The 19,975-nt window shown below is 55.7% G+C and overlaps 1 protein-coding gene across 1 annotated transcript in view; it reads right to left on the bottom strand.

Annotated features, from left to right (window-relative positions):
- FGF18 (fibroblast growth factor 18) overlaps nucleotides 1-14,509 on the bottom strand; it is a gene marked incomplete at its 5' end in the record, with an annotated part of 34,015 nt that extends 19,506 nt beyond the window's left edge. Inside the window, 3 exons of the mRNA XM_080699444.1 lie at nucleotides 224-404; nucleotides 14,270-14,306; nucleotides 14,478-14,509. Of these exons, the coding sequence (XP_080555570.1) occupies nucleotides 224-404; nucleotides 14,270-14,306; nucleotides 14,478-14,509 (250 nt within the window). The remainder of the gene's footprint in view (nucleotides 1-223; nucleotides 405-14,269; nucleotides 14,307-14,477) is intronic.
- Nucleotides 14,510-19,975: the final 5,466 nt, after the last annotated feature.

The following is a 19,975-nucleotide window of genomic DNA, read 5'->3' as shown; positions in this document are numbered from 1 at the left end:
GTTTACCAGCCAAAGCACTTCTCCTATGCATGTTTAGTGAGTCAGGACTGCCAGCAAGCCTCTCAGATTCACTACTGCATCCGATCAGGAAACCAAGGCCCAGAGAGGCCTGGGCAGGTTCGAGGCCACACAGCCAGCACCCTGCAGAGCTGGGGTTTGACTGCAGATCTCCTCGGGCCGTGGGGAGAAGGGCACCCAGGGTGGAGCAGGGGCTGGCACATACCATACTTGTCCCCGTCCTCGCCCCGGGCGCTGATCCTGCGGCCCAGGACCTGGATGTGTTTCCCGCTGGTCCGGCTGTAGAGTTGGTACAGGCGCAGCTGCTTCCGGCTCACATCGTCCCGAGCCCGCGTCTGGTTCTCCACGTGGATGCGAAAGTCCACGTTCTCCTCGGCCACCAGCACCTGCAGGGAGAGTGCAACCATGAGCCAGCTGCGTGCCCAAAGCAGGGGCCTCGGCATATCCTCAGAACTGCCCCCCACCACCCCATTTCACAGATGAGACCGGCCAGGCTCAGAGAGGTCAGGCATTGCCCAAGGGGGCCCAGATGGGAAGCAGCGGCGCTAAGAATCAGGCCTGGCTGGGGCAGCTAAACTACGGAGTCTTCTGCACTTTTTACCACAGCTCCGCGAGTCAGCAAGAAGTGAAGCCACTGACTCCTCTGTGGCCTTGGGCAGTGTGCTGTGCCTGATTCCTTCTCAGCCGGATCCATGGCATCCCCCCCCCACAAAGAAAAGGACCCTGGGGCTCTTCTCCGTGCCTGAGGCTCCTCGTGCTCACTCCCACCGCCACATCTGCCACATCTGGGCTCCTCTAGGAGAAGCCTCCACTTTGACTCTCCCTGTACTCCTACCACCGGGATCCCCCAGGAAGCCATCTCTGCTTATGCCCACACACACCTCTCTAGCCCTCCTCCTCAAACATGGCCTCTCACCTGGACAATTTGCACCTGCCTCCTCATGGCCTCCTACTGATCTAGTCCATCCTTGTCCTGCTAATCCATCCTCCCCCAAACCCAAACCAGTCCTCTTAGAGACTCCTCCCTGCCCCCCTCCCAGGGGCTTCCAGCACACTCAAGGGACGCCCTCCCTGGCCGGCAGGGAAGCCCCCGGTTCTCTACTTCCTCCATCACCCTCTCCCCACCACCCCCACTGGCTGCCTTACCTGGCCTTGGGGTCTTCCAGACAGAAGCATGCCTCTGCCTCAGGGCCTTTGCACTCCCTCTGATGCCTGCTCCCCCATCTCTACACTAGGGTGCTTAAGTAGGGTCTCTGTTCAAATGTCACCTCCTCAGATGTGCCTTCGATGGATCACCCTTCTTAGGCAGCCTCCATCTCTCACTCTCCATGAATGAATAACTGACCACATTTTGTGTTTCTTTCTAGTACTTGCTGACCTCGGGTGCCATCTACCAACCTGGTTTTAGAGTGCCTGCCCCCAACTGACTGGTGGCACCATGAGAGCTGCGCCGTTTCCTCCTTGTACACAGCTCTCTCCCCAGCACCTGGCATGGCAGACACCCAGACACTTGCTGGATGAATGAACCAATGAACAGACGGGCGCTGCCAAGACCTGGAGTCCTGGCATGCCACTTAGCATGAAATGAGGTTCTCCTATGCCCTGCTAAGCGTGTGGGTATCCCATCCCATCTTAACCACAAAGCTGACCAGGTCCAGAAGCCCGGGCGGCTTTCTGGGTCTGTTCCATGCACCCACAAACTCTGGCAATGCAAGGCCCTGACACATGGCCCCACCCACTCACAGCACACCCTGGCTGCCGGAAGCCCAGGACTCTGTCCCCATGCCAACTCTCCCCGTGCCAACTCCTACCCCAGCCTGGGCTCCGGAGGCACTTCAGCAGAACCACATTACTATAGCTCACAACTGGTCTCCTGCTAGAAGCCTCAGCCCACATAACATGAGGAAACTGAGGCCCTGCCGCTGAACACCCAGAACTGACCCAGCCCTGGGGCCCCAGGCCTGCGCTTCCCATGCTCATCCCTGTAGGACCACGCCACCTGGCCCTCAGTGCCCTTGGCGCTGGCCCAGGTGCAAGGCCCAGGCATGCTGCTCTCTAGCTAAGGGGAAAAGGGCAGGCCCCTGGCCTCCCTGTGCCCTGGTCCCTCACCTGAGAAATGGGCCCAACCATGCTGGCACCCACCATGGGCTGCTGTGAAGATTAAATATATATCCAACACAGCAGGTGCTCAGATCCCACCAAAGGCTCCAAGGGAGCCCAGAAAACCAGACTGCATCCTGGGAATACGTCTCTGTTCTTCAGAGTCCCAACACGATGCCATGGGGACACTGATCACCCTGCTTAACAGATGTAGAAACTGAGGCCTGAAAGGCTTAAGTACACTGATCCATGCCACACCGCCCGGTGGGGTGGAGCTGGCCTGCTGGCCCCCTAAGGAACCCTCCTTGTGACCACCTGCACGGAGTGGCCTGAATCTGCTACCAGGGACCATCTCGCTTCCCACCCTCATGCCCAGGGACAGAAGAACTCCGTGCCCAGAGGCCTACACCTGGCAGGCATGTGACCTGAAGATGCCCTGCCCGTGGCCTTCCTAAAGCAACTTTTGGAAGTGGCCCGGCCCTGTCCCCTCCCCCAAGGGTAGGCTCCGGCATCCTCCACCTGCCCCTCAGACTCCCTTCCTGCTCACAGGAGGCCTTATCGACCAGAGGTCAAACCAATCTCCTCACCCCAGGGCCCCGAGGGCAGCGCCCTGCCCAGAAGCCGGCCTTTCATTAATGATTTTCTCCCAGGCCCACTGGACAGAGGCAGCGCGAGTGACCCAGGGTCAGAGGGGCTATTGGGTGGCCCTTCCCCAGGATATTGGGGAACAATCCATCTTGCCCAGCTCACACCATTTAAGCCACACTCTGGGACTCAATCAATCCCGAGGGAGATAGTGAAAGGAGGAGGGGGTGGCCTCTCCCAGAAATGGGGGCCATGCTTCCGAAGGCAAGGAGTGTCCCTGGGGCTCCTGCAAGAGGCCCCGGTGGGCTCAGGCACTGCCCCCTCTGCCTGGCTGTCACCTGCCCCAGGCACCTGCTCTGGGAGCTGCCAGGCCCCCGCCTCCCAGGCTAGAGGACCCATAGGCCCACAGCTATCCCCAGAGTCCTGGCCACACATCCAGCCTATCCCTAGGTCTCAGCTCCACCCCCAGCAGGCAGTCGGCAAATGCTTGCCAAGAGGCTGTGGCTAAAAACAAGGGGTATCTGGAGGCCTACAGTGGGCCCACCACCCAAACAAGCAGAATGGCCCATGGAGGGGCAAAGAGCGCTTGACCTGGTAGAGTGCCATGCCCGCCTCTGCTACGAAGCCCCTAGACGTGTTCCCCGTCCAACTCCCTCAGCCACCCAACAGCAGAGGACCAGCGAGCCCTCCTCACAGATCAGACCCCAGGCTCGCTCTCCAGACCACAGGGCCAGCGGGGTGAGCTGAGCCCCGGCTCTGCCCCAGACCACTCACAGGAAGGGCTGCCTCAGGGGCATCCATTCCTCCTGTCCCGCTAGTGGGGTGACAGGGCGCTGGCTGCCCGGCTAACACCTCCCTCCCCCGAGTGCTCAGTGACCAGCTGCAGGGCCAACAAAATCCAGCTGCGGCAACTCCCACAGCAGCTGAGCACGAAAAGGATGTCTGCCCCCTTCTAGGAGGGAAGGGGCCTTGGTCCCTCTACCTCCCCACCCCATGCCACACACCTGGATAAAATTCTGGGTCAAAGCAGTTTCCCACAGTGGGGTGATCTATCTCCCCTGGAGCCTAAGACTCCAACTATCCCATCTGTCCCTTCCCTAGAGTCTGCACCTCTGATGGAAATACTCATTCCCCAATCCAGAGCAGCACAGAGGCGACCACAGCTGAAAGTTCAAATCTCCCCCCAGGTCTGCCAAAGCCTCAAGCTCCAGGGACACTCACCTGGCCCAGTGCTCAGGGGAACGGGCCTGCCTGCCTTCTGCCCAGGCTGGTCTCACCCTCTTAATGCACACCGGAAGCCGCCTGGCTCCCACCACCCACAGGACAACATCCAAATGTCCTTAAGAAGGGCCAAGCCCGGGCGTGGTGGCGCACGCTTGTAATCCCCGCGCTCGGGAGGCTGAGACAGGAGGATCGCACAGGCTCAAAGCCAGCCTCAACTACTTAGTGAGGCTTTCAGCAACTTAGTGAGACCCTGTTTCCAAATAAAATATAAAAATAGGTCTGGGAGTATAGCCCGGAGATTGAAAGCCTCTGGGTTCCACCCCCAGTACCACACACACACAAAAAAAAAGACAAAGAAGAGCCGAGTGTGGTGGTGCACGCTTGTAATCCCAGCACTTGGGAGGCTGAGACAGGAGGATTGCAGTTCGCAGACAGCTTCGGCTACTTAGTGAGACCTTTGCAACTCATGGGAGACCCTGTTTCAAAATAAAGAATAAAAAATAGGGCTGGGGGTAGCTCAGGGGTAGAATGCCTCTGGGTTCTATCCCCAGCACCCCCCCAAAAAATGTCCTTAAGTGCTAGCCCCTCATGCCACGCCTTCTTCTGTGATAAGCCAGCTTCTCAAGATCAACCAAGGTGTCCACTGGACATCCAACACCCACTAACATTCTCTGCAGCCTGAACCACCAGCTCTGAAAGGCATCTGTTTCTTCCCAGGCCATACTTCCCCCTTCCACAAGCTCCCTCATCTCACAGCTCACGGCCCCCACCCACACCACCTCCACACTCCACAGCAGCCCGGCCTGCACTAGCTGGCCTATGGGGCACCAGGCTCCGCCCCCAAGCAACGATGGACTTCATTACTTTAACCTTCAGCTTCCTCACTGGCAAAATGGGAACTGTGCACAACAGGTGCCTTAGAGGAAGATCATATTAGCAACGATCGCCACTACTTCTCTTCCTTTTCTTCTTTTCTTCACATTTGTTTTTTAAACAGCCACAACATGGTGAGGACTTGCTGAGTGCCAAGAACCACTGGAAGTGGGTTAACCTATAGATTGGCCAGAGAAAACCCTATGATTGGCGTGATTAGCATCTCTATGTTACAGATGGAGTATGAGGCTCAGAGAGGCTCCATCGCTTGTCCTCAGCCACAGAATCCATGAGGACTCGAGGTTCACGTCCTGCTTCCTCTCTGTCTGTGGCTCCAGCTCTCCACGCCTCTGCCTGCTGCCGTTCCCCCCAGGGCTCTTCCTTGCCCACCTTCTTTCCACTGCTGTGCTTCCCCTTCTTCTATGTTCCATGGTCTCAGTTGCCCCCAGTCAACTAAAATCCAAAAATATTAAATGGAGCCTGGCGTGGTGGTGCACACTTGGGAGGCTGAGCCAGAAGGCTCGCAGGTTCGCGGCCAGCCTCAGCTACGTAGTGAGACCCTCCACAACTTAGTGAGACCCTGTTTCAAAATAAAGAATAAAAAAATAGGCTGAGGGTATAGCTCAGAGGTGGAATGCCCCTGGGTTCCATCCCTAGTACTGCAAAAAGAAAGGAAGGAAGGAAGGAAGGAAGGAAGGAAGGAAGGAAGGAAGGAAGGAAAAAAAGTAGGCTGGAGGAGTAGCTCAGAGGCAGAATGCCCCTGGGTTCAATCCCCAGTACTTAAAAAGAAAAGGAAAATTCCAGCAATAAACAATTCACAAGTTGTTCTATGACGTTCTGAGTAGCATGGTGAAATCTCGTGGCATCCCTTTGTCCAGTGTATGCACGCTGTATACGCTACATACCAGTGAGTCATTCAGCAGCCGTCTCAGCTACTGAGTCAACTCTCTGGGTACTATAGCTTACACACAGAGTCCAGCACTATCACCAGTTTCAGGCATCCACTAGGAATCCTTTTTCTTTTCTTTTTTTTTTTCTTTTTTCAATAGTGGGGATGGAACCCAGAAGCATTCTACCTTTGAACTACACCTCCAGCCCTATTTTCATTCTTTATTTTGAAACAGGGTCTCACTGAGTTGCAAAGGGCCTCACCAAATAGCTAAAGCTGCCTGCGAACATGATCGTCCTGTCTCAGCCTCCCAAATGCTGGGATTACAAGTGTGCGCCACCACTCCCGGCTTCCACTGGGGAACTTGAATAATGTCCCTCAAGGAGAAGGGGAGGAAGACTGCATTCCAGGATGGCAGCTGGTTCAGGACACGAGCCATAGCTGAGGAGGGGAGGACAGTACCTGTGAACGTGCTGGAGGCCTTGAACAGCTCCCCGCCAGAGGGGAGGATGGGGTATGGTTGCCCTCGTTCACCTAGGTCCTTGACTGCTGATGCCTCTTGTAACCCGTCTCCCAGCAGCCTGCCCAGAGTGGAGGGCCTCCCTGGTGCCAGGAAGAGCAGCCCACAGACTCAGCCCCAATGCTCTTGCCTGCCACCCTAGCAGAGGGCCTTCAGAGTTTCTCCAAGTTCAGGATTTAAACCCAAGGTCTTTGCCCTCTCCAGGAGTGACCCTCATAAAGACAGCACCCCTCTCCACCTCAAAAGGCAGCTCCCCAAACTTCCTCAAGAACAATCAGCCAGGAGATGCTGCCAGCCAGCGCTCTGTGGCCTAGCACGATTGTTGGGAGCGATTCTGGCACCAGCTCCCACTCACTGGGCACGTGCTCCCTGCCAGGGCCCCGGCTGAGCATCCACCAGGCTGTCTCCTCACACCCCTGCAGCCTGGGCAGGTCAAAGCCGGCTAGCTTTGTGCTCTAGGTGACAGGGAGACATAAAGAGGCCCAAGAACCGGCCCAAGTTGTACAGAAATTGACTGCACCAGGATCTGAACCCATCTCAGGCTCCAAAACCCGCAAATTTCCCCCCATCTGGCACTCTTGCATAGAGGTGAGCAGGAAGACTGGCCCACCCCTGCACCTGAGCTTGGCCCTGAGGGGCGCCCACTCTCCCCTCAGCCCAAGCCTCTGACCCCTCTCCTGTCACACTCCCCACACCCAAGTCAGCCAGGACCTAGAGAGGCTGCCAAGGGCCCGGCCCCACCCCCAGCCTGTCCATTAAGCTCCCAGGGCTATCAATGTATTGATTGGCTGGCCGAGTGTCAGCATGGGAGGGGCTGCTGCAGGATGGGGGCTGGGCCTGTGGTCGGCCTCCCTCTCCCCATATATCAGTCTCTCTGTACAGATGGTCAATATGGGTGCTGCTGGGGCAGGTGGTCAGCCCTGGAGCCAGCCTGGGGATAGGGGCAGGACTTGAAAGACGCAAGCCCTCTTCTCTTCTCCCTTTCCCCTTCCAGCCAATCCCTGCTTCAGCTCCAAATCCCTTAAGCTTGTGGGTGGGGACAGTACTCATCTATGCCCATGAGACAACAAACCAGCCCCCCTTTATTCTGGCACTCAGTGCCCACCGGGACCTCTTGCACCATTTGCAATCCTGACCTCGATGTTCCTGGCACCCCAATGGGCTTGGAGAGCCCCACACTCCTCAGACTGGTCCCTGCTTTGAGGTAGCATGACTCCCTGTGCCTGGACTGTCTTTTACACACATGCTCAGAGGTTCACAGCCTCCTTTCCACCTGGCTTGCTTCTATCTCAAGGTTCAAATGGGGCGCCTCCCTGGCCAGCCCCACACCTGGCTTCAGGCTCTACCTCACAGTACCTGCTGCCCCCTTGAGCTCTGGCTCCCCAGCCCCCAACCCTCAATTTCTCTTGAGCCCCAAGGGCAGGCACAGGTGCTGACCCACTGGGGTCCCTCACCTGGCACCTGGAGGATGGGCGGGGGGAATCCAGGTACTGTCCTGGGGCCTGCAGCACGGGCCAGTCCTCCCTGGACTTCAGGAGCTGCGTGCTGGTCACCAGCAGGTCTCCCGGCACCCAGAGCAGAAGGATAACTGCAGCACATGGTTACAGGAGCCCAGTGTTATACCAGGGGCTAACCCCAGGGGGACCACAGCCCACGAGGGAGACCCTAACCCGACGCCCACGAGAATGGTGAGCCGCAGAGAGGGCAACCAGCCCCTGTGAGTTCCAGCAGAGAATGCAGCGGGTCAAGGGACAGCGAGAAAGTGCTAAGAGGAGGGCGGGAAGGAAGCAGCCCAAGGGGTCTGAAGCTGCCCGAGGGGGTCTGCTGTCCCGAAGGGAGCACTGAGAAAATAGCTGGAGCTCTGGACGTCTTCTGCAGTCGCCTCAAATCCCAGGCAGCGCCAGACATGCAGCAGGTGTCCCATAAATGTTCCTGGATCACTAATGAAGATCAGTACCGTATTTGAGTCCTTACTGCATACCCAGTCCCAGACATGGCTTCCATTACTGCCGCCAGCAGCCATGGGAGAGGGATTAATACCCCTGTCTTGCACATAATGAGGAAGCAGAGACTCAGGGAGGTCAAGGGCTGTGCCGAAAGCCACACAGCTGTGAGTGGCGGAATGGCAATTAAATCCAGACCTCAGTCCAAAGCCTGTGCTACCAACGCAGCCTGAAGGAGGCTCGTGCCGCTGATGCAGGGGACACCCAAGCTTTCTCCAGCGCCTCCTAGCACATGGTGCACCGAAGACACAGCGTATCACTGACTGCACAGTTCCTTTTCCTCAGTTATTCATTGAGGGATAGTGATGGTTGCTGGCCACTCTGTACCACAGTGGTACCCCACTATACAGATGGGGGGAACCAAAGCACACAGGCTGAAGATCAAGGAGCGCTTGCTGAACGCAGAGGCACAGCTGCGAAGCACAGAGCCCGATTCAGACCCTGGCGTCTCTGCTGCCTCGGCCAGCGCGTGCCTCACTCACCCCACTGACACCCTGGTGGGAGAGGGAGGTCGCGGGATAGGTACAGAGCCAGGGTTGCAACCACGGAGCCTGGTTGCTCTGGGGCTCACGGGAAGCTTGTCTTAGGTCCCGTCTTGACACCGCAGCATTTTAAATGGGTCTGAGCCTATGCCACTTAGATCTCAGAGCAAAGGAACAGCCAGCAAGCCTGAGCAAAGCCCAAGCGGCCACTTACCTGATGATGTTCCAGAACAAATGCCCACACTCAGGCCCAAAGCACCAACCACAGCCACACGGGCAGGGCCCGTGGCATGGCAGGCCTGCTCCCTCGGAAACCCATCATGGGACCCACACCGAGGTCATCAGAGCAGCCCTGCCCGCAGGGAAGAGGCAGTCACTAGTGACTGGGAGGTGGCCGGTGTCCTGCGAAAGGAGCACTGAATGTACCTGACTGAGCAGGCACAAGAGGATCAGGCCAGAGGCACAAGAGTAAGTCTGGAACAAGAGCTCCAGGCTCTGCACTCGCCCTGGGAAGCAGGGACAGTTTTGTTGGTTCTTTTTTTTTTTCTTCCCAACTTTACATATGCAGAAACTAAGACTCAAGGAGGTAAAGCGATTTGCCCAGCTCGACACACAGCAAAGAGAAAACAAAGCCACAATCTGAACCAGGTTAGCGGACTCCAGAGCCCTCCACCTGCCTTTTATTAAGCCTGGGTCCGACAGCCTGGGGCCCCCGCGAGGCACCCAGCTCTGCCTCTCTCTTGCTGTGGGACCAAAGGCAACTTCCTGTACGCCGAGCCTCCTGCCCTGCACCTGTGGAATTCTCTAATTCCAAGCTGGTTGTGAGCGTGGCTTGGACACTCTGAGAATACAGCTAGCACACACTGCCGCAGGTATTGCTACTGCTGCTGGCATTAGCCTGATGGGCTGGCACCCTACTTTTCTACACCCACAACCTTCCTGCTAGAGGACTAGTCAGATCCAAAAAGTCCTTCTGAGGATGGAAGTCTCCTCCCTGTCCCCTTCCAGCCTCCTTGTGGGTACACACAGCACCCAAAGGTGCCCCCACAGGCACCCACAGAGCTGTCCCAAGCAGGGCGGAGGCTGCACCAGTAGCCTGACCTGCTGCCCAAGCCTGCAGACCCTGGCCATGCCAACCACAAGAAATTTAAAAAATCCTCCTTCTTATCTCTAAGCGGGTGGCACTCCGGGCGACAGGAATGCTGGCTGTGTGCCCTGCCTTCCTCCCCTCCACCCTGGGAAAGAGGCTGGGAGGGGGCTACTTCATGCCCGGGCCTCCCCACAAAACACCCACCCACAATCCCCTGGGAGGGTCAGGGTCTGCAGACACCATGTCCAATGTCCCCAGCTGCAGAGACAAGCAACCCACCTGGGCTCAGATCACCCCACACACACCAATACCCAAGCCACTTCTCTTATTAAGTGCCCCAGGGTGCTTCTTGGGACTCGGTTTCCTTGTCAATATCCTTTCTGAATAATTCCAGGATTCTTTCTGGAAAAGTCAGCTTCCTGTGGTAGAATGCAGATAAGATCTAGAGTCCAGCCTTGGGTCTTAGCCATGCCCTGAACAAAGCCCTCACCCACACCTCTGGGCCTTGTTTTCCAGAGTGTGAAGTAGGAATGTCACTCCATCCCACTCCTGCCCACCAGCAGTGCATCCCCAAGGATGGGATGAGCTTCCTGCCGTAAGTAAGAGGCGCAGCTCTCTTTCCCTCAAGTCACTCCTCAGCCTCAATTTCCTCCTCTATCAAATGGGAAGATGTTCCGCCCTGCCTTGCTACGCTATCAGTGCTGGGAGGGAGCTGGGTAAACACAGTCCCCCTCTAGACAGGACTCCTGGAGGCCAGGAATGGACAAGGTCTTGCTCCGGGGGCCTGCAAGCAGCAGCACAAAGTGAGCGCTGAAGAAAAACCTCACCGAACGGACAGATGGATGGTGCTGTTTTAAGAATTTTAAAGTGCCACCCACTAGGACAGCTTCCCACACACCTCTTGCCCTTTGGGGACGCTGTCCCCGGCTTCCCAGTCCTGGGGAACTTCAAGGAAGGGTCTGAGGGTATAGAGGGTGGTCAGGCTGAAAAGGGCTTGCAAGGGAACTTCCAAACTGGAAAGCCATGAAGTGAGAGAGGACACGGCGCCAGGGGAGGGCCGAGGGGCTGGCTGGAGGGAAAAGAGCCAGGAGGAAGCCCCCGCCCGGGGCGGGGAGGCGAGGAGCCTGCAGCAGGAACAATGTCACGCAGGTGCCCCAGAGCCAAGTGAAAGGCCCAGCCCGGTGTCATTGTCAGAACTCAGCCAAGTGCGGAAAAGCAATTTACTGGTCACGCCGCCTGCTCCCGCGGAAATGTTTTAAAGTTCTTCCGATTTGAGCTATCCACGGTGTCCCGAGTCGTGTGGAGAAGAACTGAAGGGATTTTATTAAATTCCCATCATCCCGCTTCCCAGGGCAGCCAGGGGTTTGGGTGAGGGCGGGGCCCAGCACACTGGGGGTGGGCGGAGGACAGTGCCTGGCATTGAATGTGCTCATGGAAACGTGGATGGTGGTGGGGGGTGGGTGTGTGCAGAAACACATCCCGGCCTGGTGGCTCAGGAATGGGAGGAGGGGAGGAGCCCAGAAATTATTTCTAAGACTGGCCAGGTTTCCCAAAATAGCGACGTGGGGCAGGGAAGAAAATAGGTGTACCCACTTCCCAGCTGGTCAACCTGCCTTCTCAGGTAAATGAAAAGTTGAGCTGGGCATGGTGCTGCACATGTATAATCCCAGTACTTGGGAGGCGGAGACAGGAGGATTGCAGGTTCGAGGACAGCCTCAGCAAGTAGTGAGACTCTCATCAACCTAGCAAGACCCTGTTTCAAAATAAAAAGAAAAAAATAGGACTGAGGATGTAGCTTAGAGGTCCAGTGTTCCTGAGTTCAATCCTTAGTGCTCCCAGACACACAATAAAAAAAATATATATTGTAAAAATTTCTTCTACCCGCTATCCTATGGCACTTCCCCCTCAGGATCACCCATTTTACGAATGATGAAAATAAGACCCCCCAGGTGGCCACAGATGGGAACCCTGGCGAAGTAAACCTGCCTCCAATGTGATCGTTCTTCCAGTATCAACCCAGCAAACTCTCTGAAGGGATAAGACTACAGACTCCCTGCAACTCACATTGTGGGGGGTCCACCCCTCATGTCTAAGGGCCACTGAACCTTTGCCCCTAAAATGTGAATGGGAACATGAGCCTGCAACCTTGCCTGAACACACACACCCCCATTCCACTTCTGTACCTTTTAGGCATCTGAGGTACTGCTGAAAATCTGTGGATTGCTAAGAACCCTCTTCCAGACACAGCACGTTTTGGGGGACTATTTTCTGTGCAATGTTTCAAGGATACCCATCCCCCTCAATCCCATCCTTAGATATATTCTCAGGGTGCATGGACCAGGGACTAAAAACAGCCCAGGAAGCTTGGATGTGAAAAGCTAGAGGGGACAAAGGGGCAAAGGGGAGCAGAAGGCAGGAAAGAGGAAAAGAGGCTCCCTCACCTGCTGGAAGGCTGCCTGCCTCTTGACCTGCCCCACGCAGACCCCCCAGCTCTTCCTAAGCTGGCTCTAGTGCTGGCCAGGAAGTGGAGGTGGGTGCAGAACCCAGGCTCCCTCTCTCACCCTCCCCTCAGAGAACACAAAGACCACCCAGCAGCCCCTCCTGGGCCCCACTTGAAGAACCAAGATTAGCCAGGCATGATGGCACACACCTGCAATCCCATTACTTGAGAGGCTGAGACGGGAGGGTTGCAGGTTTGAGGCCAGCCTCAGCAACTTAACAAGACCTGTTTTCAAACTAACAAAAAATAAAAAATAGGGCTAAGCATGTAACTTGGAGGTAGAATGGTCCTGGGTTCCAAAAAAAAAAAAATCAAAATAAGAACCAAGGTCAGCAGGCATCCAGAGGCATGGACGTGGACACCAGGCCCTTCTCTACCTCCACACTTAGTTCATGAACGCCAACCCCCAGGCTCAGCACTCCAGAAAAGAGCTCCTGGCCTGGAAAGACAAGCAGCCCCCTGAAGTGACCCCGGGGCTTGCCCTCTGCTTGGGACCCAGCTGTAGACCGGGCAGGGCATGCCTGGCACTGGCCTCTTTCTCTGACACCAGCCGCTCCCCCACTTCGTCCCCACCCCCATCACCACCACACAGGGTCACATCTGCTTTGGCAAACAGCCAGTCTTAAGTTACTGACTCCAGTTGTATTGATTCAAGGAGTCACCGGGGACCCCAGGCTCGCCAACAGGAGGAAAGAACCCATCAGTCTGTCCATCTACCATCCACCCAACCTTCCAGCCCCAACTGGCCGCTTCCAGCTCAGTCCCTGGCACAAGGGTAAGGACCCCCTCCCAGGCGTGGGAAGGGAGGTCGAGAGACCCATCACCAGCAAACACCGCCAGAGGCTGCTGAGTCTCCACAGCACTCAGCACACATAACATTCCAGACCAAAAGACTGGTAGAATCACCATGTGAAAGGCTCTCTCTGGGAATCTCCAGAATCCAGAAGGCTAAACAAGCATCTTTCCTAACCCTGGAAGGACACCTGCCTTCAATGACGAGGAGGAAGGGGGTAGATAATCCTCTTTGGGCCCGTGCCCAGCTCCTCTTAGGTCCCCTCCCTTGCAGCTCTAGGTGGGTGGGGGGCTTGGGCAGCTGGCGCTTCCTATTCCCTCTGCCCCCCCCCCATGCTGAGGCAGCCCTGGTCTGGTTCTAATCGGGACTAAAGTCGGCTCCCTCTCCCCCCCGCCCCTTTCCTTCATTTCCACGGCTTTGGAAGCCAGAGCGTTCCAACTGTCTGCGTGCCAAGACCTTCCCAAGTCTGAAAGCTGCTGAAGTAACAGATCAGATTTTAGCAAGTGCTTTCCAGGCTAAGCGCCAAGCCCTCTTCTGATTCACGGAGAGCTAGAGCGAACGGGGAGCAGGCAGGGAACCAGCCGAGGGCTGCGCCACCTTGGGCGAGGGCGTGCGGAGATCGCGGGCCAGCAGTGGCTTGGCGGCCCGTGGCCCCAGGCTGGCCGCCCCGGTCTCCCCTTGTCCTAGACGCAGCGCCAGGTCTCCCTCTCACTCTCTGCTGCAAACGCCTCTGAAACCACAGAATAACTGACAACCGAAGCTCTCCTTGGACTCTAAACCCACTCTGCTGAAAGAAGCTTTTTTGTTTGGAAGAGCGAGCGGCAATGTTACGAGACGGCAGGGAAAATCCCTGGGTTCCAACTCGTCCCGAGCTGTGGGCAGGGGTCTCAGGGCTGGGCATGCTGCTGCTCCAGCTGCACCCGCCAGCTCGAGGGGATCTCCTTCCAGCCGAGGCCGACCGGGGCCGCGACAGCCCACCGGCGTGAGCCCGGCGGCGGGGCCCCTGCCCTTGGCCCGTCCCCGGGCGGCGCAGGGCGCGCGGAGCCGCCCTTCCGTGCCCGGGGAACAGGTGCACTGGGCTCGGCGCCCGGGAGGGGTGGGGCCGGGAGGGGGCGCGGCCCCGCGAGGGGGGTCGCCGGGTACCGCGAAGCCGAGGCGGGGGAGGGGAGGCCAGGGTCAGGGGCCCACGTACCTGTACCTGGAAGCACAGCAGCAGGAAGTGTAAACACCTGCGGGAGAGATGGAGAGGCGGTCAGTGGGACTCGAGGGAGGGGGCGCGCGGACAGACGGACAGACAGACACGAGGCGGAGTCAGGGTCGCAGACGGGCGTGCAGACGGAGCCACAGGCACGAGGACGGACGGCCGGGCAGGGTGGGCATCCCTGCGCGCGGGCGCTTACAGGCAAGTGCAGGCGGAGGGCGCTGAATACATCGCTGGGCGGAGAGGAGGCGGCGGCTCCTAGCCCAGCCTGCACATGTCCGCTCCGCGCGGCCGGGACCGGGCGCCTCCGCCGCCGCCGCCGCCGCCGCCGCCGCTGCTGCTCCCTCCTCGCCGGCTGCTGCTGCTGCTGCTGCTGCTCCGGGGCGCTCCGCGGCGCGCCCTGCGGCATCAGCGCCCCGCGCGGCTCCTCCCGAGGGCTGCGGCCGCCGCTCTGCAGGAGGCGCCCGGCGGCGGCGGCGCTGGCTGCCGGCGCGCTCACTCCGGGGCCGGCATGCGCCGCGGGCGGCGGCGGGGCGCGGGCTCAGCGCTCGGGGGCCGGGGCGCGCGGCGGCAGCGCGAGGGCGTCACGGCCGCTCCGTCCGGGCGCCCGCCGGCTCATGTCTCCTCCTCCGCGTCTCCCCGGCCGTGCGCATCGCCGCCTCCCACCGCTGGCGGCGGCCGGGCGTTTTCTACGCGCGGGCGGCGAGGGGGCGGGGGGCGGGGGCGGGCCCGGCCGCGCGGCACAATGAGGATGCGGGGCCCGGGGCTCCCCCCTCGGGGCGCGGCCGGACGGGCGCTCAGCTCGCCCGGGTGCGCCGCGCCCACATCAAAGGCGGCCCTGCGCGCCTCCGCCTCCTCCTGGCGGCGCGGGCTGGCGGCGGGCGGGGAGGCGCTCGGCCGCGCGGCGGCGGGACCCGCGGCTCCGCGGGGCAGAGCCCGGGAAGCTGCGGCGGGCGAGCGCCGGCAGCCGTCGGAGCTCCCGCCGGGCGCGGGGACCCGCGCTGCCGCGCACACCGGCGCCGAACTGGACGGGCAGCGGCCCCGAGAGCGCAGTGAGGTGCGGAGCGTCCTCACTCACCCGCACACAGGCCAGCAGCGCTCACACCCACCAGCGTCTGGGTGCGGAGCGGGGAGAGGGCGGCTCCGCTGAAGGGGGGTCGCTCTTACCCGCCCAGAGTCCACTCAGGACCGTGGCTTGCCCCAGTCACCCTCTGGGGGTGGTGACCACGCTAAGCAAGGCCTCCCACTGCCCTCCCGTCGCTGCCGCTGGGAGTGGGGAGGGCTCCCGAGCGTCTTTCCCCTCCCCCCTCCGGGGCTCGGGGGTCGGTGCTCGCGATCCCAGCTGGGCTCTCCGGTAGGGAAGCCAGCTTTGAAAACACACGGCTACCACCCAGCGGCTCCAAAGTGCCACTGCAACCCCCGCTCGGGCGGGCCACAGGCCTGGGAGTAGCCAGCAGGACTCTGGTCAGCGACCATTCCAGGCCCTCTTCCAACCTCCTCGCAAGTACCGGGCTATGATTTGCTTCCGTTTGCATACCAAGTGGTTTGATTTCTTCGGTAGGACATTTCTCAAGATGCTGGTTCCTCCTTACTCCTGCCCCATCACCAATTCCAAAACCCTGTCCTTCCCACCAGCCCCCTAATGTAGATATTCTTGTCACACACCTGCTTTCCCCCAAAGCTCTGCTTTGGACAGATGATATAGGCCACAGTGGGAAAGAAATGAGAGCACAAACTCAAAAAGCAAAACTCAGCTGGGCATGGTGGTGCGCAGTAGTAATCCCAGTTCGTGGGAGGCTAAAACCAGAGGATCAGCCGCAACAATTTAGTGAGGCCCCAGCCAGCCTCAGCAACTTGCCCTTCACAACTTAATGAGACCTTGTTTCAAAATAATAAAAACAAGGCTTAAGGTGTAGCTCTGAGGTAGAATATCCTGGCTGCTCAAACCCCAGTACCATAAAAAAAAAAAAAAGCAAAACTTGGGAACCTTGATTAAAAGTCACCTGTGTCATTGCCCATGGTTAATACCTTTCACTAGCACATAAACTATCAAGTGGTGCCATTTCCTCAAGCCGTGGATATGAAATATCAGCATTTGTTCCAATTATCAGGTCTCTCTCAAGCTATGTGAAGTTCCTTCTCAAACTTTTTTTTTTTTTTTTTTTTTGGTGGTACTAGGGTTGGAACCCAGAGGCTTTCTACCTCCGGGCTATACTCCCAGACCTATTTTATATTTTATTTGGAAACAGGGTCTCACTAAGTAGCCAAGGCTGGCTTCGAACCTGTGCGATCCTCCTGTCTCAGCCTCCCAAGTGCAGGGATTACAAGCATGTGCCACCACGCCCAGCTAGACACAAACATTTTCAAAACCAGGTGGCACACACATGTAATCCTGGTACTTGGAAGGCTGAGACTGGATCAACCAGGTGAGGCTTTCAGGAACTTAGCAGGATCCTGTTTCAAAATAAAAAAATAAGGGCTGGAGGCATGGCCCAGAGGTAGGAGGCCTCTGGGTTCTTTTCCCAGCACCACGAAACAAGTAAAAAAATTCCCCAAGTTCTGGAGATGAACCAATCCTGAAGTAGGATGAAATGGCCAATCAGAGATGGAAGGAAATTCTCCTAGTACAATCACTGCCATCACCTTTGACACCTTGCTCTGTAGGAAGACCTCTGCCATACAGGCAAGGGATGCCTTCGGCTTACAGTAACCCACTCGTGTTTGAAGTATCTACTAGCTAAGAATCCTTCCAGACTTGTATATTCCATTTTAGTTTTGAATGGGATGGGTATAACTATTTATCGTGCGAAGAGGCTTTAAGAGCATAATCTCAAGTCACAGGTTCTGGATCTGAAAGTTGGATCCAACAGTTACTTAAAAAGTCCAGCAAGTCCAAGACTACTTTCTCCTCTACAAAATACAGCTCAGAAGAGAAATAACTCTCTTCTGAGTTGCTGAGATCAGAACCTGGAACATACTGAAGGATCTAAAAGTTTAGCTGTTAATAGCCATAATTCTGGTTATAAGGTTATTTTCACATTTTCTTCCCAAGTTGCTGATAGGAAATTAGGATGATTCCTAATGTACAGCTGAAAACGCATCCAGTATTTTGACTCCAAATTTAACCTGTTTATATTAAACCTTTTCAACACCATGGTTATGTTGATTACTTACCAACATAACCCATTTACCATATGCATAGATCTTAAATGAGCTGAATCTGGACTAGGTATGTTCATATAGCACTAATTTGGGTAGTCACCTATCAATTTACTTAACCACTGTTTACTGAAACCCAACTGTGTTGTCATGCCCTAGTTGAAGGTCTCAGCATTTAAAAAGCACTTGGGGGCAGGAGTGGATTGATGGTGCACACTTGTAATCCCAGTGATTGGGAGGCTGAGACAGGAGGATTGCACAGGTTCAAAGCCAGCCTCAGCTACTTAGTGAGGCTCTCAGTAATTTAGTGAGACCCTGTTTCCAAATAAAGTCTAAACTAGGTCTGGGAGTGTACAGCCCTGAGATAGAAAAGCCCCTGGGTTCTACTCCTGTACCACATTAAAAAAAAAAAAAAAAAGCACCTGGTAGCCAGGAGTGGTGGCGCATACTTGTAATCCCAATCCCAGCATTTGGGAGGCTGAGACAGGAGGACTGTGGTTCTCAGACAGCCTCAGCTACTTAGTAAGACCCTTTGCTACTCATTGAGACCCCATTTCAAAAAAAAAAAAAAATAGGGCTGGGGTGGGGGTGTAGCTTAGAGGTAGAATGCCCCTGGGTTCCATCCCTAGTACCACAAAAAAAAAAAAAAAAACACACACACACACACACTTGGTAATTCTAGTTCCTTAGATACTGAGACAGGAGGATCACAGGTTCAAGTCCAGCCTCAGCGATTTAGTGAGGCCTTCAGTGGCTTGGTAAGATTCCCTTTCAAAAACAAAAAAGGACTTCAGAGAGAGCCTTGGGGTTCGAGCTCTAGTACAAATATTTTGTGTGTGTGTGTGTGGGGGGGGAGGTAGGTCTGGGGATGGAACCCAGAGGCATTTGACCTCCAAGCTACATCCTCTGCCCTATTTTTTCTTTATTTTGAAACAGGGTCTAAGTTGCAGAGGGCCTAAGTAGCTGAGGCTGTCCATGAACCGTGATCCTCCAAGTCTCAGCCTCCTGAATGCTGGGATTACAAGCATGCGCCACCACATCCGCCTGGCACAAATTTTTTTTTTAAAGTCACATAGCTTCTACTATGGGAGCTGTGCAATAGATAAGCCAGGTTAACTTACCTGTGCTCTGAAAGAAACCAAGGCTGCAGCAAGAGATATGGTAGCCTGAAGCCCTCTTAGTAACATTTAGGTTAAGACCCAAAGACAGGAGACAGACCGCCACACAAAGGAGTATTCCAGGAAAAAGATGCCAAGAGCCTGGGGTGGGAAGAGGCTGGGTGTCAGGGAGAACAGACATGGTGGTGAGAACAGGCAATACGCTCGATGATGCCTTGTTGACAGGCTCTGAGAAATTAAGTGGCCAACATTTTTTTTTTTTCTCAATACTGGTGCTAGAACCCAGGAGCATTCTACCTCTGAAAGACACACTCAACCCTATCTTTTATTCTTTATTTTGAAACAAGGTCTGAGTTGTAAGGACTTGACTAAGTAACTTAGGCTGTCCACAAACTACGATCCTCCTGTCTCAGCCTCCCAAATGCTGGGATTAAACCAGCTCCCAACATTTCTTAAGAAACTATGTTTTTGTGTGGTGCTGAGAATTGAACTCGGGTATTACAACACCCCAGCCCTAACTAGGAACAGGGATCTTGCTAAGTTGCTGGGGCTGGCTTCAAAACTGCAGTACTGTCTCAGCCTCCCAAGTACTGGGACTACATGAGTGCATCACCATGCCCAGCATATATATATATATATATATATATATATATATATATATATATATATATATATATATATATATGTTTTTGGTGTGCAGTTCAGAGTTTTGATACATGCAAAGCCATCTGGTACCTTCCACTCCCACCACTGGCCAGAAGCATGCAATACATGTTCCTTTTCTTTTGGCTTGGCACTGCTATTGCCATTTTCTAGTTGTTTCTTTTTACTGTTAAAGCAGTATTTTTTTAGTATGGACACAACACGTTTGACAGTTTATCCATCAACAGCTAAGAAACAAAGGATCAGAGTCCTGTTACTCCAGCTGCTAAACAATGAAGTGGAATGGCGTGGCAATGACAGGTGACCACTGAGGGCTCCAGGCTGGCAAAAGGATGGCAGAGTGGCTGGGTGGCTTGCCACATGGCAGTTTTGTAAATAAATTGAAACACAATTTTTGAGGAATGTAAATTGCTAGCCCAGTGCACTTAACTGTTCTTACTACTCCCTGCATACCTAGTACTTTAAGACACCATTGTGTTTACATGTTTACTTACATGGTGGAGTGAAAGAAATAGAGCCCAACAGAGGAGAAACAGCACCCAAGCATCAATGTCTCAGGTTTACTATTCTCTGGATTCAACTGAAGGTGCTCTGTAGAATTCATACCTAAAACCTACCCTCATCTTACTATGAAAATGCTGACTTCAGCCAGCCATCAAGCTCTTGCTCTTAAAACTTCTCCAAATTAAAGTCAGTATTAATCAGCAATACTCCCAAACACCACTTTAAAAGGAGCCAAGGCAGGAATCTCAGGATT

The sequence above is a fragment of the Muscardinus avellanarius genome, assembly GCF_963383645.1.
Source record: "Muscardinus avellanarius genome assembly, chromosome: 7".
NCBI lineage: Eukaryota > Metazoa > Chordata > Mammalia > Rodentia > Gliridae > Muscardinus > Muscardinus avellanarius.
This window is presented reverse-complemented; position numbering and strand designations above follow the sequence as displayed.